Source organism: Archocentrus centrarchus, chromosome 11, assembly GCF_007364275.1.
Source record: "Archocentrus centrarchus isolate MPI-CPG fArcCen1 chromosome 11, fArcCen1, whole genome shotgun sequence".
NCBI lineage: Eukaryota > Metazoa > Chordata > Actinopteri > Cichliformes > Cichlidae > Archocentrus > Archocentrus centrarchus.
In genome coordinates this window covers 11,929,864-11,954,432 of record NC_044356.1, presented here as the reverse complement: position 1 = coordinate 11,954,432, position 24,569 = coordinate 11,929,864, and the positions used below count along the sequence as shown (strand labels likewise).

At 43.3% G+C, this 24,569-nt stretch overlaps 1 protein-coding gene across 1 annotated transcript; it reads right to left on the bottom strand.

Annotated features, from left to right (window-relative positions):
• Nucleotides 1-4,655: 4,655 nt before the first annotated feature.
• Nucleotides 4,656-24,514, bottom strand: prrc2a (proline-rich coiled-coil 2A). The gene is given in 17 exon segments (XM_030740551.1): nucleotides 4,656-9,074; nucleotides 9,077-10,421; nucleotides 10,622-10,844; nucleotides 11,020-11,323; nucleotides 11,458-11,714; nucleotides 11,873-12,422; nucleotides 13,431-13,620; nucleotides 13,782-13,884; nucleotides 14,428-14,567; nucleotides 14,760-14,848; nucleotides 14,931-15,172; nucleotides 15,374-15,517; nucleotides 15,626-15,707; nucleotides 15,824-15,920; nucleotides 16,058-16,235; nucleotides 18,153-18,304; nucleotides 24,191-24,514. Coding segments are annotated over 16 exon segments (5,730 nt in total). The 5' UTR covers nucleotides 18,268-18,304; nucleotides 24,191-24,514; the 3' UTR covers nucleotides 4,656-7,403.
• Between the last annotated feature and the right edge of the window lie 55 nt (nucleotides 24,515-24,569).

Here is a 24,569-nt window from a genome sequence, read left to right as displayed (position 1 = left end):
TGCCCTGAGGAGGAAGGGGGACCGCAGCCTGTACCCGCTCTGAGAGGAAGGAAGGAGAGGAAGGCCCAGGTGGAGCCACCCGTTCCCCCTCCACGTCGAAGTGAGAGAGAGACTGCAGGGAGACATAGAAATATGTTTCACCTACCCAGATCAGCATGTAATTCTGTGTCCTTTAGCCCAGATGTGTTCTCTCAGATACTAGCAGGGGTGGCCCTTTATACATCCAACCTTAGAGAAGGGATGGGGGAGTAGGAAGTCACCGAGGACGTTGACTTTTAGCAGGGGAGAATGTAGCCAGGTGGAATTGGAAGCGATTAAATAGAGGGTTAAACAGCCCCACCTGGTGGAGCATTGTTGTCATTCTCACTGAAGCTGGTTAGTCTCGCGAGAATGCGGAAATCCCGCGAGATTTCAGATCGAGGCTAGAGGCCAGACTAATGTCCCGTACGCCATCAGATCGCCGCAAAGCTGCTTGAGAAACCGATTGTTTGCCGCACGGTGTGGAAAAGCCAGAGCAGTGGAGCAGCGTAAGTGACCAAAGGCACAACATATACGTGTGATCCAGCGTGCATGGTGTGTGCGCTATTTTCAGAGACTGAGCTTATGTTTGCTCTTGCTGGTTTCAGAGGGGAGAAATCCAGTGATAGGCTGAGGTGGTGTGTTATAGCACAGGCTGACCACTGGAGTCAGAGTAAGTCACCGACTATTCCCTGGTGTTATGATGTGATGTGTTATGTACTGTTTGCTGTAAAACACTGTTCAGATTAACTTTATTGAGGGTATAGAGTTTAGTCGTGTTGTAATATTGTGAATGTGTTTGATTGTTTTATTCCTTTTCTTCTTGTCTTTGTTTTCTTTATCAGAAAAGTGAGGCCACTGCTGTTGTCTGTATAGGGAATTTGATTTGTACACAGTAGGAAAGCTTAGGCCTCCATTTTGTTTTCAATCTACAGCCGTTGATCAGTTCTGTGTCCATGAGCGGTGTTGAGGCTGGAGGAGGCAGGGGCACAGTGTATTGTTAAAGTTGAGACATTTGTTAATTAACCTCAAAACAAAGAATTAATGCTGTTCTTATTCTTTATTATGAGTTCAGTCGGGGAATAAAGACCCATTTTAAATTTTATTTGGTGTCAGTCCTGTCCTTTGCTGACCGGGCCACATATATATATATATATATATATATATATATATATATATATATATATATATATATATATATATATATATATATATATATAAAACCTACACCGACTGACTTTTCTGGTGTATATCACTCATTATCAAGGCAATGGATAATGCTCTAGAGCACCTAAAGGTAAGCGGTGAATGCTTAAACTTTAAGGAAAGCCGGTGCTTACCATTCTCCATAAAAGGTGCCAAAAATTGAATGTTGATGCAACATGAACCACAAAAAATTCCTATATGTCCCACCAGCTGTATTCCACAATCTGGACAATACATTGTCTGGTGGAAAAACACAAAGAGAATGCCTGTGATATCAAAATATCAAATTAAAAACTACACACATATTTAGGTTTACTTACAAGCAATTATGAGAGCATTTAGGTAATCCACTTTGTGATTACTTAACAGGTCAAATGAAGAATGTCACATATGATTTCATCTTCACATCAATAAACTAGTGATATTGTGACACACATTAATACCTTTTACTCACAGTACTTGTTCTCAAGTACAACAAAATAAAGTCTAAAGCTACGTTAACATAAAGCTACCACTACCCCATGTTTTTTTCTTTTTAACAAACTCTATAGTTAGCTATGTATGTATATTTCATATATCCACAGTATTATGTGGATCATGCAATTAACACACACGTTACCTTGCATCTTTTTCTCCCTCCTCCGTTTAGCATGTTTTGATTTCTGTCACATCCGCAGTTGGTCCGTCACGTTATTGTCTCCCCCCAAAACACTTCCGTTTTGCTTTGTGTGCTTTTTCAGCATTTTTCTATTTGCTGGTGTTTTCTTAAGTTTTTTTTTTTTAATTTGGAACAACAATTTACAAACTAAATAAGGCAACAATACAAAAACAAATTATCAGATAGGATTTACAGGTTGAGTTGTACATATTCAAGTTAATAAAAGCAAGCAAACAAACAAAACAAAACAAACAAAAACAGGAACTATTAAAATAACGAGACAAACGTCGAGGTTTACAACAAATTAAACTTGTTAATCAAAGTACAAATTTGTTGGGCAGTTTAACGTTTAACCACCTTTAGAGACTCACAGAAACATATTAGGAAATTTTTTAGACTACATAAATTTGGATTAACTATAAAAAATCTACATTTATGAACAAAAAATTTCCCCAGTAAAATTAAATTATTAATTAAAATGTTTTCTTAAGTTGCTGTGCATTTACTTCCGTTTTGTTTTTACAGCTTCTGTTTGTTTTCCCAACTTCTGTTTTGTTTTGTGTGCTTTTGCGGCATTTTTCTGTTTGCTGGTGTTTTCTTAAGTTGCAGTGCATTTGGCCTCTCAGGGCCAACGTAAACACCACTGGCTGAAATGGAGCCCCAAACCATGACAAAGCCTCCGCTGTGTTTTACAGATGGCTGCAGTTACTCACTGTTATACCCTTCTCATGATCTCATCTGAATATACTCACAACAATTTGAACCAAAGCATTCAAATTTGGATTCATCACTCCATCAGACCACCATTGCCACTGATTTCAGTCCAGTTCGGCCTTTTCTCCCTGTTTCCCTTCCTTAAGAATGGCTTCTTGACAGCCACCCTTTCACTGAGACAATTTCTGATGAAGCCTCAGTGAACAGTAGATGGATCAGCTGATGGACTAGATGCATCTCTCAGGTATTGTGTCAGGAAAAAAAAATGCAGCAAAGACCTATTTCTTAAGGAAACAACTTACAGATACTGTTCATCTGCTATAGATTCCTCTTTTTTAAGGACACTGCACACCGTGCTGAGAGGTGCCAAGTTTTCAGCTAATAGCTCTATGGGAATCATCTTGTTGGTGCAAAAATACTATTTTATGTCAGTGATTTATACATGAAACTTAAATAATACTGCTGTGAGTCATGGGGCTTTGTAAGTTTTTAAGCATTTGACTTAATAACTTACCTTAAGTTGCTGATCCAGTGAAATCTTATTGGCAAAACTTTCATCATATCCCTCTTTCCAGAGGTCAGGGGTTATTTATGATTTATGCTAATTATCAGCAAATGCCTTTCCTATAGCTCCTGACATCAGTGGTCCAAACTGTGGGTGCAGACCTGCTGTGGGTCAGTGCTGCTGCAGGTTTTTGGCTGCTGGACCAGTTCTAGATTGTGCACAGACACTGCTTTGAAAATATTACCTGCTCAAGTTTTCTTTCTGACAAGCATGTACTAATGAATATATTGGCTATGTTGGCTGCCAAAAATAAAGCCCAACTAAAATAATATTTTCATCCATCTCACCCTATCCCTAGCACCCTCTTGTGTCACACCAAGCCTCTGCATGTCCTCTTTCACTACATCCATGAATCTCCTCTGAAGCCTTCCTCTTTTGACCAGTAAGCTGCTTGTTGTAAATTTAACTCAACAAGAGCTTTTATATTATTACAATAAATTAAAGTGGACTTATTCTGCTGATTTACAGCTTAATTTTTTTTTTTTTAATTCTTGGACTCTATAGTACCTTTGCATGATTTACAGTAAAGTCCAAAATAATCCTGTTCTTGGTGCAGCCCATCAGTTTAGACTGATTGGCTGCCCCTTATAAACAGAAATTTTGAACATGTGGGTGTGACTCTTGTGCTTGAAATGACCGTATATGGACATCTAGCATTTACAACAGTCTGACGTCGGGAACACTTCGGTCAGTCTTGCCTTGTCTCGGATGCATGCCAGCTTCCACCAATGAAATAAAAATAAAATTTCTTCACCCATTAGTCAAAATTTTGAGTTACTAATTCAAAATTGAGAAAATAACTTGAAATTTTGACTTATGGATGGCAAAAAAAAAAAAAAAAAAAAAAAAAAAAAAAGGTTTTTCCTCTCAGTGGCAGAAACAAGCCTCCACAGTTTTCTGCACAGCATCAGATCAGTTACATCAGTGCAGCTTAATGTAACTTCACAATCCATCACAATTCACAGGTTACTGTAATGTGTGAAGTACAGAAAGTCATCAGTTGGCTGTGTTAAGCCAACCAATGAGAATTAAAATCCACTGAGAAGCCAAGCAGGCTTGTAAACAGTCACATCCAGGACAAAATACTCTCATTCCACTAAAATCTGACCAATACTCCAGGAGCCGCAGAACAGAGACTCCTGTGAATCGCAGCTGGATGATCTAAAAATGGACCTGATGCTACTTTCAGCGATGTGTAGGACGTGCTTCTGTGACGCTCTGCGGCACGTCTGGTCTAAGTGATTCCTGTGGTGGAGCCCGAGGTTTTCACTCAGGGATTACTTGTAAATATGCAGACCTCATGATTAGAAACTCTGGCCAAGTTGAACAATGAACATTTACTGCTGTAACAGTGTACATATATCACAGATAAGAACTACCACCACTATTAGTGAAACCTTTTCTTCTGCTATCATAAGCATGCAGAGACAAAGTTCTTTTATCTTCAAATTACTCCACTTCTTAAAGAATCAAGAAAGAGACGTACAATTAAAATTTTCCAATAAATCAAAAGTAGTTTATTTAACTTTGCCTTCTTTGTATAACTTTATTATAATAAGACACTTCTCTGCTTGTACATTGCTCCCATGAACTAAAAATGGCAACATTTGTTTGTGGGAATGTAAGTTGGGGTAGACAAAACTTAGATACATACCAATATACATACATGTGTGTATATTACGGTTCCATTAATAAAACCATAAATGCTAAAAACGATCTGAACCACTCCAGGTACCTCGGTAATGCTGGAAACATAATACAATCTTTTGAGTAATTTTATTTTCTGGAATACACTACTTTTGTTTTTAACATGGGTACATACAATAATGTGCACATCAACATTAAGAGTTAAGGAGGGATGAAGGACTCTTTGAGCCAGTGTTAAAGTGTACAGCTACCAATGAATAAACCAGTAACAGGCAAGGCAAGCTGCACCCACGGGTGTGTTCACACTCAGAAGTCATAGTGGGAAAATATGTCCAACTTCACTTGCCTGCTGGTGAATGTATGCTTAAATGACACAAAAGAAAACAAACTGGTGACGTTTCCCACTGTGGGGTCTTCATCTGGATGAACATATACACACAGCTGAATGTATATATGTGGATGTATTTAAGAAACAGCAGAATTGTCTTAATAATAATTGGTTAAATCACTCGCAGGCAAACAAGGCAGAAAGTGCTTGCCATTCATGTTATAACCCTCTGGTCCCCCACCCCTTCCCGAGTTATTACACAGACACCGGAAAACACACACACACATACACACACGCACACACCCACGTACACAAATCATCAAATGCCCTACTCACCAGAGACGACCTTCACACTGTTGTCAGTAAACAGACAAACCCCAACTTACAGCAGTGACAGATTTGATGAAGATGAGAAAATTTTGTTCACCTTCGCTGTTGTCTCCAGTCTTTGTCTCTCTTAAACTTATGTTTGCGAGTGTGTAATCCTACATCAATCCAACATTTCCTCACTCCAGGTCAGCATTAACTGTTGCAAGTAAAATCTTGAAAACCGTGCGGCGAACTGCAGGAGGAGACGCTCGGTCACCCCTGTTCAGCTTAAAGTCCTGAATTTTAATTTGAGCTCCTGGTTGCTGCCGTGCACTGAAAACAGCTTTCCCGAGTAAACATGCCTGTGAAAAAGACTTCATACCTCAGACAAGGAGTCCTTCTTGGTGTGAGGAGCCTCCGCTAGAACACAACAGCAGAGGGGGTGTAATGGTACAACACTCGGCCTAGCAGTGTACTCTGGGCCCAGACAGAGTACCCATCCTGCTTTATCACGTCTAACTTGCCCAAAAACATTAATACAAAGAGGAAAAGAAACAGCAACCATGGATGTTTGTTATACTACAAGGAGTGCTTATTAGAACATATTCAATCATCTATCGAAGCATAAACAGTTTTAGGAGAGTCAAACATTTTCTTTATTCTATCATGACCTACATTTTCATTGAACTCATTTCCCCTGTAAAGAGGGAAAAAAAATGTTTCCATTAAAATGGAAGTCACTCAGAGGAAATAATAGTTGTTAAAATAAAGCCATCACACTATCAATACAGTCTTCAAAGGGCAAACAAAACTCAAGAGAGAGGGAGCATAAAACTACTGTCCATGAAGGGGACACTTGATTTTTGCAATGTGCAGAAGTTCTGCAGGTGAAGATGCTACGATGAGGCCAAAAAACTCCTCTTTAAAAAAAAAAAAAAAAAAAAAAGAAGACAATACCTAATGAAATGTCAGAGCAGGTCATAAAAAAATTCCGTCTATCTGAACAAGCAGCAAAAACATTGATATTAAAGACCAATCAATGCAGGTGTAGGTGAGCAGTAGCACTCCAACAGGTCTCAACAGTAATCAGAACAAAAAAAAAAGTCAGTGAGAGGAGGAATTTGGAAATTTTTGTAAAAATTTAATTTGATGACCTGCTTTGTAGACAAGAGGAAAAAAAAAAAAAAAAAGAACATACACGCGTGCACGCACACACACCCCTAAAATTTCTCAGAGGCTGAGACTCAGAGCTGACATGAGTCCAAACAAAAGACACAACAGAAAAAAACATCTTATGGTACATTGTTCTTATTAAAAGAAGAGGCTGCACTCTTTCCCTTGCAAAGGAAGTAATGCAAAACTGCAATACAGAATACCACACGAGGCCAGAGTGTGGTGGAAATATACATACACATACATATAAAAGTTAGGCCAATCCAAATATTTATGCCAATTTAATCCCATGTTTTCATTCTGCACCCACGTGACCTCACATGCTCTGTGTGGGTTTAAAAGATGTCATATTTGTGCTTGTATGTGCGAGTGTGTGTGGAGCTCAGTGTGAATGTCTCCTGTCAAAATGAGAGGTACGCTCCCACCCCACCCTCCCCCACCAATTGCACAACCACATGCTTGTCAAATCAAATGTGGTGAGGAAGAGTTTATAAAAAAAAAAAAAAAAAAAGAAAGGGAAAAAAAGAGGGAGGTACACAAATGAACAGAGAGCTAGACAAAACAAACGGAGAAATTTACAATAACGGACGGTAAATATGAGGATGACCCAAAGGTGAAAGAGGTGACTGGGGAGGGAGGGGTAGCTAAAGTGAATACCATCTCCATTTACTGTACAAAGCACTAATGCCAACAGATAAGCTGTGAAATTACGATCATAAGGGATTAAGGTGTAACAGGGTGGGATTTATTGTGAGTGGGGTTAAACTGAAATGTTGTATATTCCATCACTTCCTATTTTTCGGTGAGGACCAGTTGCCACGTTTCTCCCCGCGGTTGCCGCCTCCGTTGCCAGGTCCACCAGGGCCACCGCCTGGTGGGCCGCGTGGGCCTCTTCCTCCCCCTCCGCCACCTCCAGCTCCTCCGGCATTGACCCTTCGGTTCTGCCGCTCCATCCCAGGACGCTGGCTTGAGAAGCTTCTTTTATTAGCAGAGGGTTCTTTACCCATTATCTCACGCTCAATGGTACCGCCACCTCCGCTGCCCCCTCCTCCCCTTCCCAAGTGGTGATGATGATGAGAAGCATATGACTTCCCTCCTCCTCCTCCCTCCCTGTCTCTGAACTCTGTGAAGTCGCTGCTCTCAGATGCAGTCTCCCACTCTTCATTGGCCTGGTCTGAGTTCTGGTTGGTGAAATCAGGAGACTTTGCTCCGTGGGGGTGCTGGGGATGGGTAGGACCCGCACTGCCCTGGTTGTAGTGGTGATGGTGGTGACTGTTTGCGTTACTGAGATGCCCGCCACTGCTATTATTGTTGGTTGTTAGTGTGGTGTTGTGGGTAGCATTCGGGACATTTCCTGTTATGGGAGCAGAGACCGGGGCTCCATTACCATCTTGAACTGAATTCATGGCGGGAGATGAGGGTCTCCCTCCCCCAATGACCCCCACTCCTCCGTTGATACGAGCAGCGTTCTCTCGCTCCTTCAGTTTCCGGAAGCGGGGTGGCTTGTCCTGCTGGTGCTGAGATCGCCCGTGACGACGACGCCTAGGCGGTCGCTCAAACCCACGGTTAGCAGGAAGAGGGAGCGCATTAGGCCCACCAGAGTTTGACACAGGGTTTACTGAAGTTTGCTGGGTTACAACTCCTCCATTTTCACTGGAAACTAGAGTAGCAGAGGTTGTTGTAGCAGGCAAAGATGGCTGAGGGGGATTGGTCCCCTGACTTTGACTTCCATCAGCTACCTTGTCCTTCTTTTCACCAGCATTCCCTCCTCGACCTAAGTCTTTGGGCCCAGAGGTCTGTGGCGGACCTTGCTGTTTCCGGGCTGAAGCTGAAGACTTGGAAGACCCACTGTGAGAGCCTGAATTAGCTCCAACCCGGTGTCCCCCAGCTGGTCCTCCCATATTGCCAGTACTCCTGTAGATGTTTCCTCCTCCACCTCCACCTCCACCACCCCTGCCCCTCCTAGAGGGCACACCCCTGGGGGTGAAGACACGGGCCTGGGAGCCTCTGGGTGGAGCAGATGAAATGTTTCCACTGCTAGTGGTGTTGGCATTATCAGAGCCATTCTTGGTATTAGGTTTCTGGTTGTCTTCTTTGTCTGAGTGACCGAGATCACTTGCTCCACTCTCACTGCCCGTCTCAGAGCCTCTCTCTCTCCTCCTCTTGGGGATTTCTTCATACTCCGAGCCCTCACTGCGGGTTTCACTACGATTTCTGGCCCTGGCTGGGTTATGCTGTGACCGATCCTGACCATGCCTTCCACTGGCTCCTTCGCCCTTGGATTCCTGATGGTGGCCACCACCAACTGAGCGGTAGTCTCTACCACTCCTGCCACCCATTCTGCCCCGACTTCCACCTGTGGGTCCAGCACTGGCTGTATAGGTGCCCCGGAAACCGCGGCCACGCCCATAGAATTCTCCACCTCTTCCTCGGCTGACTCTGCTGCCTTGGGGGGGATGCCATGGTGGTGGGAGGTGCTGCCTCCCTTTTCAAAGGAACGGTCTCTGTCCCTCCTGGAGGAGGACCCTGAAAATCCAGATGAAGTATTGTCTACATCTTTGGGGCCTCTACCTGACCCTCCACCACCCAAGGATCGCTCTTTTCCACCATTTCTGGGTTTGGCCGTCTGGGCTGGCTCGTCTTTAGATGGACCTGATGTGTTCTGGGAGTTGGAGGAGGCCTCCTGCTTCAGAGAGACAGGCTGTCCAACATCTTGTTCTTTATCTTTTCCAAATCCTGGGCCTGTTTTTTCTCCTCCATCAGCTTCCACTGCCTCTCTCTTCATTTCTTTCAGCACTGGCTTCTTAATTGGCCCAGCCCTCTTGTTGGCATTGCTGCCTCCTGATTGGTTGGAGGGTTTGTGGTCCAACTGAGTGTTGGAGGAGTCCTCTCCTCCACGGGAGTTGTTTCCACCTCCTGCATTATTACCCCTTCTTCCATGAGAGGAACCCCCACTAGTATTGCTGCCAGGCCGTGGACCCCACTGGGTCTCTGTCTTGTGCTCCCGCCCTCCTCTTTGGCTTGATTTAGGATGAATATGCTGCTGCTGTGGAGGTTGACTGTGGCTGCCAAGTTGAGACAGAGGTGGGCTAGAGGTGTTGGAGGAATGGGGAGTATATGCCGGGCCTGTCTTCTCTTGTTTCACATGGCTACCACCTCCAGCATTACCACTGTTGCCTCTTTCAGCGTGACTGTGCCCCCCAATACCAGCTTCGCTCTCTCTCTGTGATGCGTGATGGTGCAGTGCCACTTTGACATTCCCATCCTCCCTGGGAGAAGAGGAAGAAGAGGAGGAGGAGCAGGAGGATGAAAGGGAAGGTTGGTGAAGAGGGGGAGAAGAGTCAGTCTTCTTAGCTGGGGCCTCACTAACCCTGTTCTCTAGCTTATGGGGATGGAGAGGGAAGTGAGGCTGATGAGGGTGGTGGCTGTGAGTGTGGTGAAGGTGAGAGTTGCTCTCAACAGGGGGGAGATCCACACGACCATTACGATCATAGTGAGGATGTGGAGCTCCCCATATCTGGCCCTGCTGAGCTCCACGGGCAGGCCCTTCATCCTGGTGAGGGAACCCATGTGGCTGGTTTCCCCTTTCACCCGGCCTCTGCTGCTGGTGAGGAGGTATCCTTACACCCTGATCGGGGAAATTACTGTAGTTGCCCTGTCCACTGATGTAGTGATGAGGGTGATGGCTGCCTCCCTGGTTGCCAACAGGAGGTGGGGTTTGATTGGATGTCCCAGATGTGGTACTGGGCTGCTGAATGGGTCCCAACGCTCCCTCTCGCATGCGGTGTGGTGGGGTGTCACTCCTAGATAAAGAAGATTGGCAGAATACAAAATATCAACTTAATATATAGATGTTAAAAAAAAAAAAAAAAAACACTCCTTAAAAAAAAGTTTACAAATGATTTACACAGACATTTTTAGTAAAACAGTAAAGAAAAGAGAAACATTTCATCTTCAATACACTGAAGATAAATCTCACCCAAATGGACTCGAGTATCCATACCTGGGCCCTTTGGCTGCATCATCATCCTCTGATGTCTGTTTCTGTCTCAGAGGTGAAGTTAGCCCACGGTTCTCCCCTCCTCCAGGGAACACCTCAGGCCCCCAGGCCAGCTTAGGATCCATAGGTGGAGTCCCACGATGAGGATGCCCTGGATGTTGTTGCTGCCTGTCAAAGGGGTCTGAACCAGATCCCCCGGAGTCAGACCGCTCACGCCCAATAAGGCCTGCGATATTTTATGGGAAAAAAAATTAAGTCAGTACTGTGGCTCCATAGTAATCACTGCATCTTGTGAGAAGATGCACTCATCCAACACGCACCAACATTTTAACTATGGCCTGTAATAATGCAGTACTGCTTGATTTAATGATATTATCTGGGCTACTGTCAAATCCACTCACCAGAAGGATGCATGCCAGCTGAATAGTAGTCCATGGGTGGAGGGCGCCCCTGCATCATGCGAGGATCCATGTAGGGCATCATCATCCAGCGAGGGTCAAAATTCATTGGTAAGGGTGGAGGTCGAACCATACTGCCAGGCTGATACAAGGGTCCACCCTGTTTGGGTCCAGGTCCAGGCTGGGGAGTTGAACCTGGTGAAGGACCTTGTGGAGCCTGGGTCTGGGGGGACAGCTGGCTTTGTGATGCCTGGCTATGTTGCTGCTGTTGCTGTTGCCACTGCTGCTGTTGCTTTAGGAGTTGTTCCTAAAGAAAAATATAACATTCAGGATATTTAAAAGCACTTCCCTTAGAAAAACGCAGTGGCCAAGCTTATTCAGAATGCAACAACAATCATTTAACACAGCATTTCTTTTTTTACTTGGGACCAAAAAACAAACCTGCTGCTGCCTCTGAAATCGAGGTGGAAGAGACTTCTGATACTTTGAGTAGCCCTGGCCAGGAGGACCACCAGCTTGACGACCTGCTCCCCCTCCAATATTCTCGACCTTTACCTGGTCGACTCCTCTTTCACTTCCACTTGCTGTACGAATGTGAGGCGTGCCAACAGCCTCTTCTTTACTCTCTCCTGGTAAAGGTACATCCAGAGTGGGCTGCTGCGGCTGTGACGCAGCCAACTGGGGACACTGTGGGGCATCTAAATCAGGAACAAAACTGCAGGTTTAAATCTGTAGTTTTAATAATAATAATAATGATGTGCATTTAAGATGCCATATTAATCAAGAAGATATAGTATTTATTTTAATGCTTCTTGATTATGTTTGTCTTTAAACGTTATGCATGTGGGAAACTCACCTGCACCGGAGTCGTAGCTGCTGTTGCTGCTGGCTTGCTGACGGTCACTAACACCAGGACCAGGCCCTGACTGGACAACTAGCACTGGAGGCTCCTCAGTGTCCACACAGGGGGAAGGAGGCTGGCTGATATTAGGGGAGGAAGCTGAAATTGAGGGGCTTGGACTGCCTGCTGTAGCAGCTGTAGAATTTCCATCAAGGCTGGGGGTTTTGCTGCTGCCTCCACCACCACCCCCTATGTTGCTGCTCTGCTGCTGTTGCTGCTTCTCATCCAGCCTCTTCAGCTTTTCTGCACAGGCTGCACGTCTCTCCTCCTCCATCCTACGTTCTTCCTCTTCACGCCGGCGACGGGCTCGCTCCACAGCAGCAGAAATCTCAGAGGATGACTGCTTCCTGCGCTGACGCCACGTCTCATCCTCATCATCCCCCTGAGCTGCATGGACCAGCAGACCTGGCTGTGTCAGAGGGTTAGGGGGTCCTGCTGCTGGTTGATGCTGGGCAGGGGCAGGTTTCCCTGGGCCAAGAGAGGCACCCTGGTTGTGGGGCCGATCCTGAATAGTTAGAAAATATTTTATGTTTTATCATGAAGATTTTAAGCATCTTGGTAAAATCACTGTAATCTTTTAAATTAGTAGAAAATGTAAGTATGAATGATAACATCCACGGTAATATAACCAAAAAGAAGGGGGGAGAAAAAAAGCGAACTTAAAACTAAAAATGACTCGGCTTTAAGACCTGTCAGTGGTGGATGAGGCAATGACGGAAATGATTTGTCTATGAGACCCTGTCCTCATGTCTACCTGTCGGTAAAAGGAGTAGGGCCCTGGTCCAAGGAGCGGCCCAGGTGGGGGGGAGTGCTGCTCCCGGGGACCACCCAATCCAGGCCTGCGCCCCTGTATACAGGCAGACACAGTTAGCTATGGTCCACCACAATAATCTACACTGACACAAAATACACACACTAACACATCCCTGCCCACAAGAAATTCTTGCCTCAACAGCATGAACTAATTGTAAAGCGTTTTCAATTTGGACATTTCACAGTTTTAGTAAGGCATCACTGTAAGGTAAAAAAAAAAAACCTGAGGGCCCTTTCCATTGCAGGAACTCAGGGAAAATATTTAGAGAAACAACCCCCAATCAGCCATTTTAGTCTATTTCTATTACAGTGAGATTCACCTGACAGACACAAATCTTCCTGTCTACAAATGTGCCCCCCCCCCCAAAGAACTTCGCCAAAAAAAAAAAAAAAAAAGAAAAAAAAAAAAAAAAAGCAATTCAAGATTTACTTCAGTTACATTTTTCATTGTTATTGTTGATATTTGCGAGGACAGTTCTATTGTTGTTCCTCTTGCTTCTGATAGGCTGCTGTCTTTAACAAATCACTGTTGAGCACAGTTAAGCAGTTCAGGGCTGCTGAGCACTGCCACCTGCAGAGTAGATACTATTTTTGCCCTGAAGACACCCCTTTAAGAGATCTTACAGGGATCGTTCCTAAAAGAGCCCACAAGTTTCTGCAGTGAAATATGTGTTATTGTTGCTGCTGTTCAGCACAGTACCTGGTAGGTTGATGGTGCTCCTTGGCCCCCCCAACCACTACCTCCCTCCTCGGCCCATCCTGGCTTGCTGGAGGGGGGCTGGGGGCCATTGTCAACATTAGAGGGAGGGGTCCGGCGGGTCTCTCCGCCGCTGTCCGAGGCTCGAGAGTGAGAGGTTGCAGTGGGGGCATCCTGGGACCTCTGCTGCTCACTGAGGACAAGGAGAAAAATTAAAGTGAATCACATCCATACAATAACCACATTACAAGCACCCCCCCCCCCCCCCCCCCCCAAAAAACAACAAAAAAACCCCAGTATGGTGTGTATTTGGGCTTATCACACATTAAATCGATTTTGTATTTTGTTACTCACCGTAAATCATTCTTGATCTCGTTTCTCTCCTCTTCTCCCTCTTCATCTCCTTCATCATCGCTGAACTTCAGCTTGGCGGAGTAATCGATTTCCTCATGAGCTCCTGTTTCAGCAAAACAACAGAAAACAAGGCAGAAGACATTAGAACCACACTTGTGCCAAACATTATTCATCATCCATCACCAATCCTTCACTCTCCTTCTCCCTCCCTCCAACTTAAACCATGCTGGAAGGATCAGCACGATGTGTGATATGCACAAACATCTGCAATACTAGAAAGCAGCAGCCTCTGCAGAACTCGCTCTCTATAGCTGAACTAAATTAACCAAAAATGTTGCTTGATGTGTACAACACGCACTAAAACAAGTCTCATGCAAAAACACGGAAGGTTATGAACCCTTTTCTAGTTCTGTTATATTTCTGTAACATTAAATGTAACTAATTATTTCTAACCAGGTATTTTAAAGTCAATTGTTAAAATTTTGACAATTTCTGTACTGGTTTAGAGTTCTCCTTCAGTATAAAGTGGCTCCTAATTTCACTTCACATAACAGAAACAATTTTTAAGCCTATAGTTGGAATCAGTTTCAAAATCGGAGCAAGTTTTATGACAGTTTCATGTTTATGAATGTAAATTTTATTGTACCTGCCCAGCCCTCATCTCCGTCATGGTCCAGCTCATCTAGCTCCTTCAGGTCATCCTGTTTTAAGATTGATGGTCGCTTTACCACCTCTCCACCTACATCCCGTGGACCGCCCTGTGACCTGTTCTCAGGACGAGAGAACCTGAAAGAATGGGGGAGATTCTTTTTTAAGGGATATGATGAAGACAAAGGAAAAGCACCGCCCAAAAAGGCAGCAAAATTGTGATTACTTGGGAATGAAGCTACATGCCATTTGATTATACTGAAGGACCCCCCCCCCCAGTAAAATTAAGGGGATGAAGTAGCTATCAAAAAGGCATCTCACTGAACATACCTTGGAGCTGGCCCTTCACCAGGTGGCGGGTACCTGTAGGGCCCCTGAGGCCCATAGGGGCCCGGGAAGGGCAGATAGGGAGGATACATCTGGGGAATAAAAAGAGATCCAGTTTAGGCTTCTCCTTTTTTTTTCCAGGGGAGTTGCTAATAAATGCAAAATAACACTTACAAAGGGAGGCATGATCCCTCGATATGGGGGGAACCCAGGCCCCACAGGAGGCTGGGGCAGGGGCAGGGCGGGGCTGCCTGCAGGAGGGTTCCTAGGTGGCCCGTGGTTCTGTGAGTTTGGAGGAGGGACCCCAGCTGCCCCATCCATCACCAGAGTTCCACCAGTGCCACCCTCTGCTGCCCCCTCCCCAGACAGGGTGGGTGCCAGAGCTCGGCCCCCACCATCCCGCCAACTTGTAACGTCTGAGGACAGTGAACACAGGAGTGGATTGACTGGTCAGTATGATTTATGGACTTTAATGGAATAACATCAAGGATGGAAAGTCACTGCAATTCAGATTGATAATCAAAGTAATCAATACACAATGCTGACATTTTTCTCTAAAATGCCATATTCAAATGACTGGTGGATGAATTATTAGTGACAAAGCTGGCATTACTCACTCTGGGGGCGGAGGCTTGGTCCGGGCCCATACCACTGATCTGCAGTGCCCTGTTCTCTGCCAGCTTTGTCCGGGTCGCCAGCCGCCTGCAGGGTGGGAAATTCCTCGCGAGAGAATGGCGACGGTAGGTTTGATCCCTTTCCACCTGCAAAACCCCCCCCCAAAAAACAAAACAAAACCAGATGATGAAGACAGGGGCTCAGTTGCAAATAAATACTTCTGGGGAAGGAGATACAGAAAAAGTAATACTCACCATCCCCTTGTGTTCCATGTGTAACACTGGCTTGTGCCCAGGACCTTGCCCCTACGGCCTGGGTTGAAGGTGGGGCCAGAACCTGAGGAGGGTACACACAGACGAATACTATACATGCCAAGTAGTGGTGGTAAATATCATCCAGCACACCATTTACTCAATATAATTCTGTTATAATGTTACGGAGATTAAGTGTACCTCTGAAGCTTGCGGGGTTCTCGGGCGGGTCGGTGCAGGTGTCTGTGAAACCACAGGCTGCGGCGACTCCGGCTGCGGTGCTGACAATGCATCGGTACTGAGAGAGAGAAAAATAGAAAGACGACATACAAGGCTTCAGACCAGATATAACAAGCAATCATAAGAATTAAACCACTTGTCATGTTAAAATTAACAAATAGTAACTTTCAATGTGTTGGATTAAAGATTTCTTACCTCTTTGGGTCTGCTGGTTCCTGTTTGCTTGCCCATCCTGTGCCGTCTTTGGGAACGAGCGAGACGTTGGGATCGTTGCCTTTGTTCTCTGCCTTCAGACTGGGCAGGTTGGCAGGGGGTGGCATACGCCGCGCAGAGGCAACTTTACCAAGAGACTGCAGGCCATGGCGGGGGGGAACTGATATGGGGAAAAGAAAGGAAGTTGTTAGTACAAATGGACCACTGAAACCCTATACCAGTGAAATCCAGAAAGAGCCTGACAACATGGTGGTGGGTATGGTGTTCAGTTACTTTGTTAGATGTGAAATTAGGTTTCTGAACTCCCAACAAGGATAAAAATTTGGTAGTTTTGGTCTGCTGATTTCAATGAATGTGGATTTAAAAAAAAAAAAAAAAAAAAAAAAAGCTTCTAGACGTTATTAAAAACCTTCAGTAAACCCACTTTAATTACAGTTTATAGAGAGGCCTTTCGATTCTGAAAGTGAAGCCATTCTGAATATCAATCCCTCATTTGTTTTCCTGAGACTCAGAGAAGCCACACCAGTTTCAGGCTTTCACTATGTAGGAGGGGGTAAGTCTGTAGTTGGGGAATTGGGACAGCTGCTTGAATCTAGAGGGGAGCTTCTGAATAAAACATAAACTGGTGTCTCAGCACAGAAGTCAACCTGCATCCACAAGTAAGCCTCTGTCTCAGGTCAGCCTCAGTGTCTCTGAAGCTCAGCTAATACATGAAGCCTCAAGAGCCATTCACCCTACAGGACCTGCTTTAACCGCCGTTTTTTTCTTTAACACATGGGCACAAACACCACTCAATAATTATGGAAAGCATCCCTAAAAAGTATAAAACAGTATAATCAAAGCAGAGGCTGCTGATAGATAGATGCACTCCCTGTATTACAAATCAGAGCCATTAGGGAGACAGTAGGCTAATATTTCAAAGTTGTAGTAGTTGGTGGCAATGCAGCACAGCCAAAAAAAATTGTAATCACAACACTAATGACCAGATCCAACTGTGGCCAAGCAGATCTGTTTATTTAGGCTTCAACTGATTAATTACAAAACAAATATATAAACCCACACCATGTGGCAGAATTTACATAGAGCCCACTGAAAACCATTACCACAGCTTAGAAAATGAGAAAGGTCAGAGAGGAAGCAAGATCAGTGGGTTAGCAAAGTATGCTGAGCTTCAAGTCAATTTTCAGTGTCACAACGGTGGCTCTCTTATTTACAGTAAGCTGCAAGGACCGGAATATACCTGCAACCTCCTGAACACCACCCAGTAAAGCCCAGCTTACAAGTTACAGCAGCCCAAACTGTGTGCATTGTATTGCCAAAGGCATTTGTGTTTATTCAGTAAAGCAAAAAATGTGTAAATGTTTTTATGCTTGGTCCTAATTGGCTGCAAAGTCTGTTTTATACTGCTGAGATAACAGCTAATATGACACAGGTTAGAAAACTGGTCAGTCTCTGTGTAGACAAATTATTGCTAAGAATAAATCAATTAATGTTACCCTGACTTGTCAATATACTAATGTGATTTTCACCTGTCCTGAATTAGGGTGTGGAGTGTCAGGCCTGAATGCAATCAGCAGCCAGTAATCTTTAGATTCAGATGTGCTCTGACGTGCAGCTGTCACGTTACAAAATAAACAGCAGCACCGAGAGCACACCAAGCAGTAAAATTGATAGGTTAACTCATGAATTCACAGGATTAACAATTATCTGGAGCATTACTCGCTTGACTTATTTACAGCAATAGTTACCTTCTGTCCTTTTTATTTATTCTTTATAGATCTTTATCACGTACATCACTGATTCAAATAGGCCATGCTCAGTCAGTTTTGTGTGGAAGAAGACGGAAATGATCCATTAAATGCCCCTTTATGTGAGCGCACACAGAGCCTGGGGCAGAAAGTCTGGGTTAACACAAAAAGCTCATAACTCATGTCACGATACTCACAATCTGACTTGCAGGTTTTGTCAGACTAGCTAACACAAAGAAAGCCTGGCTCTGTTGAACCTGATTTGTTATACATCCCTCTGGACGCATGCTGTGAAAGCGTGTGTGTTTGTGTGTGTCAAAGACACTTACCAACAGGTTTTTGTGTTTCAAGGCTCTTTCCTCTGTATGTATCAAACAGGTTGAGAGACGCATACTTGGTTTTGCCTTCCTTCCCCTTTGCAGTTTGCCCAGAGCGCTCTGACATTGCGCTGTCCGCTCATTGAGTATGGTGAGCCCTGAGACTGTGGAACAAAGGAGATATATATATATATATATATATATAAAATTTGGTACAATAAGTCACTTTCAGAATAATCTGTATAGTAATAACCCCATTTAAAACAATTGATACTCATGGCAAACAAGACACTGAAACACAATGACGCACAACACAGCACAATAGCTGTGTAGGGGGGAAACACACTCAAAGTCTGTTTTTTCTTTTTCTTTTTAAACTTGCCTATGGGTCAGAACTGGCAATTTATACACTTTTTCCCTTGGATCTTTTCTGTGTCTGGAGTAATATTCCTCAATTTTAACATTTTATCAATTTAAATTACCAAAAAGATGTCATTCTGATCCCCTGCTCACCCAGTAAAAATTACATAGCAAGTTACTGAAACTATACAAATTTATATATGTATATATGCAATTTAAACTAGGGATGCAACACGATATTTGGCAAATACAAGTATCGGCTGATGCTGGACTTACTGACTGATATCAACAAATAAAAACACAGGTTATTTACCTACACGTGTGACCAAATTTATCTGCTTTGTCACATGACTTTTGCACTGTCTAAAGAAATACAGACATTGGTTTCTCAGGTGGGAAATAAAAACATATATAAAAAAATTAGAACAGAAAAACTTTGCCTCCGTAACTGGCTTAACTATTATTGTAAACATCAGCTTGGGCCCACAATTTCTCAGTCTGTGCATCCCTAATTTAAACAAAGAATTGCAAGTCAATATAGCAAGCCTGCTATATTTACAACCAATAAACCTCATTTAAAAGCACTTCTTTTTGCATATTTTGAAGACTAACTATGTTTTTGTTCAACACTTGCCGGTTTAATAAAGACTGGTGTGGTTTTGGCTGGCCTGTCTGTAGACTATGGGCTTATGAAATTCAACAACTTAACCGTTTACTGAGTTTGCTGAGTGTGTGTTTGCCAGACACCTTAGCTGATTTAGGTTTGTCTTGGACAGCGGGTTCCTGAAACTTTTCATATTCCTCATACTCAACGATGGAACAGGTTAGTTGTCAAGCTATCCGCTTTCTTACAAAGTCTGCAAACCACCTCCTCGCCTAGGAATTAAGGCGGTAGACTGCGAGGCTGGCGATGTCTGAATTTCTTCCCCGGGCGCAGTGTGTTCACTCATTTCCAGCTTTAGGTGTGTTGTTTAGGCAGCTATGCTAGTGCAAAGTATGGGCACTCTCAATGCACACACGCAGCAGCCTATACTAAGGCATAAAGTAGTGAACGTGTGGAGCCGAGGCGTTTGATTGTTGTTTTTTTTTCCTTATTAGCATACTCAATAATGTCAGCTCGCACATCGTCAAAACGGCAATTACGATATTATCATAGACGATATATATCGCACACCCAGAGCTGCGACACCAACAACTTTTCTTTGTATGTTTGCAACAGTTTATAATATAACCACAAACTGTGGCCACATGAGTTGACATGACTGGGAAAACTCAAGATGACAGAAATGCCTTCCCTGCCAGCTTCTTAACGCGTTATATTTGGTGCATCACTTGTTTGGAAGCTCTTCTAACGTGTTCTTGACAACTTGATTAATATTATCTAAATTACAGGTCTCTAGTCAGCTCTACTCCAACATGTGGGTGTGACGAGGAGAAGTACTGAGGAGAGAAGGGAGAAACTAGCGTGCAAAAAGCAGTATGCAGTAAAGACTAAAGTGGAATTCATAGCAGCGTTTTCATGTCTGTTTGGGTAGGTATTTAGCTACAAAGTGAAAGATCTTAGGTACGCAACATAAAAAAAACATGCCTGGATACAGTCCCGCTACTCCCACCAAAAACAAAACAAAACAAAACAAAAAAACAATATCTAGCAGTGATGATGCTATGCATATGTAGGATGGTGACTGGTTGAAAAGTTGGGTTGAACAGTATAAGGAGCAACAATTCAGTTCACCACATAGAGAAATAAGAGTTAAAAACAAAATAAAATATCAAAAAAGCAGTATGAGGTGCGCCTATCCCAGCTGTCATCGGGTGAGAGGCGGGGTACACCCTGAACAGGTTGCCAGTCTGTCACAGGGCTGACACAGAGAGACAGACAACCATTCACACTCACAATTCAACTGAATTCAATTTTATTTATATAGCACCAATTCACAACACCAGTCGCCTCAAGGTAGGGCTGGGCGATATATTGAGTTTTTAAGAAATATCGATATATTTTCATACGCGATATAAGATGAGACAATATAGTTTATATCGATATAGTCTATATTGTGTTACAATCATACTTGTAGATCCACCAGTTCATCTTTCTCTTCTCCCAATTTGTCTCTGCACAACTTCACACTGCCCTGCCTCTCTCTCTCACCGCTTCACCCGTAAATCATGCAGGAAGTGACAGCATGGAGAAGTAAACAGACACAAAGTTACCAAAGAAGAGCTGGTTAGTAAAAAGAAAAACAACGCTCAGTTATTTGGAGATGGTTTGGATTCAAAGTGTCAGATGAGCAGCAGAATACAGTAATCCCTCACTTATCACGGGTGTTACGTTCCAGGACCACCCGCGATAAGTGAAAATCCGTGAAGTAGGGACGCTATATTTATTTTAATACTTATACATTATTTTAGTAGTTATACACTATTAAGTTTTTATACACCCTCCCTACACACTTATACACCAAATATATACATTACTGTACAACACGTACTACACATATGAAGAACCAGTACCGCGAAAACCCGCGAAACAGCGAAAATACCGCAATAAATATTTTACACTAATACTGATTGAAAACCATGAAACAGCGATGCTCTCTCTTTCTAGTCCCTGTCAGTACTCTAGCTGCAGCATTTTGGATCAGCTGAAGGCTTTTCAGGGAGATTTTAGAACAGCCTGATAGTAATGAATTCCAATAGTCCAGTCTAGAAGTAATAAATGCATGAATTAGCTTTTCAGCATCACTCTGAGAAAGGATGTTAGAATTATTGTGCAAATGCAAAAAAAAGCAGGCCTACATATTTGCTAAATGTGAAGAACACGTCCTGGTCAAAAATAACTGCAAGATTCTTCACAGCATTACTGGAAGCCAAGGTAATCCCATCCAGTCAATATCCATTTTGTGTCCACACACACATAAAGAAGACCCCCTATGGATGTTGACATTTTTCTATTGTTGCTGTTGTGTATTTTTTTCTTTTCAAAATGTTTTCAAAAATTTAAAGTGAAAAATGAAACATGAAATCATTCTTGTGTGGACAAAAATTTAATATAGATGATTATTCTTCACCAAAATGCCAAAAATGGCATAAAAACACATCGATTTTAAGATGAGTCATTTTTGACCCACTTGTGGAAGACTGTAGGGTCCAGACACTTGCGCATCTAAGGGTTAACATCGATGTTTTCTTACCCACACCAATTTTTGTGACAAGGGCTCATCTACATTTCTACAGAGATACTACAATGCACCACCTAAGCATCCTTCAGTCAGACTTTCCACAGATTTGAAAATTGACTACTTTCCATGGTGTCTGCAGCTGTCTGTTTTCAGAACTAAGTATAATCCAGCTATGAACTATGCGAGTACATTAGATAAACTGGGTACTTTTAAATAAAAAAAAAAGAATTCTAATGAATAATATGCTGTAGTCTTTTTTCCCCATCAGAAATAAGTCTACAGCTTATTAACTGAACGTTAGTAGGTTGGTACTCGGTATCATCAGATACTTGAAGCCCAGGTATTGGTACCGTATCATATAAAGTTAGATGAACACATCCCTGTATGTCCATATGGATACAGCTTAATATGAGCAGTAGGCCTGTGCCATATCATATTGTCTGGGATAACACTGGTATGAATTTTTATGTGATATAAAAATGTCATGTTGCACCATCATTGCTATAGCAATGTGTTCACGTTCTCCATGGCACGCAACGAGACAAACATTTGCTTACACTTATAAATGCTGCTGCCCGCATCGATAAAAAACATTTTCTATGTTTCCAGGAATATCATTATTGCAAATTTTCTCGAAATATCAGGATAGTTTTGATGCTATATCGCCCAATCTTAGTGAGCAGATGTACAGTTCTTATCAAAGGGAACATTATTTAAAAAAAAAAAAAAAAAAGGGAGAAAGCAGAACCACGGTTTCTATGGCAACACAAATGATATTCTTCATGCCTTGCCTTGAGACAGAGGGTTCGGCTCCATGGCAACTGCCAGGCCTTTAGCTTGAACTCATTTTACTGCACATCAATAAAACACAAGGCACTGACATCTGTCCAATTCACAGCAATTTGGCTGCATCCATCAGGTTAAACTGCCACCATCACTATCCCCTACTCTCATTAGACACAATTACTTAGAACACACCAGTCTCTAAGATTGTGAAGACTGTGTCACATCAGTCACTTCACTTACTTGGCTTGGATGAATAAGGAAAACTGACATGAGAAAGCCAATCCAAAGGTTCCATGATTATAAAACAGCGATTATAGAAATACCGAGTTCTGTTCTACACTGACTCAAGCAGTAAATAACTGAAACGTGGAAGACTTCTCTATAGATGGCTGCACACCACAAACACAATTAACACAATCAAAACATATGTTTAAATACTCAAACATGCAGCCAGCAGCCCTCCACTGCGCAGACAGTCCTCACAAGTTCAAAATGTATGATGTTTACGTTTACACACATCACTGCAGAAAACAAATAACATTTGGTGAATTTAAAAAAGGCTGTACACCGTGACTACCAAGCAGCAACAGCCCTGCAGCGAGCCTCAATAACCAGATGAGATTAGAAAATTAGGTCGTGGGATGGCTGGTCAGCTACATGTTGTATGGGGATTAACTGGAGCCGTACGTGCAGCAACGTACACCACAAAGAGGCCCCGCTTAGCTAAAAGCATCAACACCCACCACGACGGGCAAAAAATTAGCTGGCAGCTGCAGCAATTAGAGCTTTGTAAATTTATGTATATGACCAGCACAAACATCTGTAGCAGTGATATGTGATGGGGTCGTCCCCTCCACCCCCGTGGAGCTAACCAACTCGCTGCTAACACAGGGCCTCGCTGATCTCGTTGGGAGGGGGACTGCGTTGATGTTTCATAATGCATTTTCAACACCTCGCAACTATCACTTAGCTCACCGCTCTTCACCTCCACGCTTTGAATCACACACTGACATCGCGACTGCACGTCCTTACCAAACTGTGTTGCTTACCTACAGTCAGTGGGACGCCCGAAGTAACGCATAAAAAACGGATTTTTATTAGAAGAACAAAACAAAATGGCGGTGCAGACGGGCCCTGTGCATATTAACACAGACCGGTTGGGTAGAATTAGCAAGCTGGTAAATGTAGGTAGAGAATACTTAAAATACATCCCCCTAGAAAACTTAACTGTGCTGGGGAGAAGAGAAAAAAAAAAAACAAAAAACACCCAACGACAAATAAACAATTCTGAGCAACAGCAGCGCCTCTTAAACAGACACTATTTGAGCTAAAGCTAACGCTCCGCTAACGTTTATCCGCTAGCACTAGCCACGAAGTAAATATCCGAAAGCAAACACATTTTATTAGCACAGTAACTTCCTAAGCCAGATTTACTAAAGAGTAAATAAACGTGTGTTTACGCAAAAACAAAAAAACACTGAGTTCAATCAACGGCTACCGAATACTTGCCAACCACTTAGCCAGGCTAAGGCTAACGAGCTAGGCAACCACCTAAAGTTAGCTGTGTTTTCCCAAAAAGAAAATACGATCCAGCGCCTCTACAAAAACACCCTCACAGAGTCACCAAGTTCTTGCCCAGAGGTAATGTCAATAATTTATCCTCGGTGCAATGTAACTGCTCGGTGTTCTCATGGAAGCATGCACATTTTTCCAGCCACTGACCTGGTCTTGTCCCGACTTGTCTCGAGGTTGTATCGCAGAGTGAGGTTAGCTTATGCTATCACGTATAGCTTCTTCCCAGCAAGTGACCCAGCTAGCTAAAGCAACGTTATCCTCCCGCAAACTCTAAACCAACACACTCTGGCTTTGCTCTAACTTTGATACCAGCGGCAGAGTACGGATAAAGAAGATATTCGGCTTACTTGTGCTCCTTTTGTTTTTTAACTCCCAAAAAAATAAATGAAAAGGGGGGAAAAAGAAAATGGTTAATGTTGGATTTGCTCCGTCGTCTAAAGAGCCGTCAACGGCTACTGAGCCGTATGGGACCTCTACAGCAAAATAAATAAGTGACTTTTATTTTTTTTAAAGCGCAAGTGAAGCT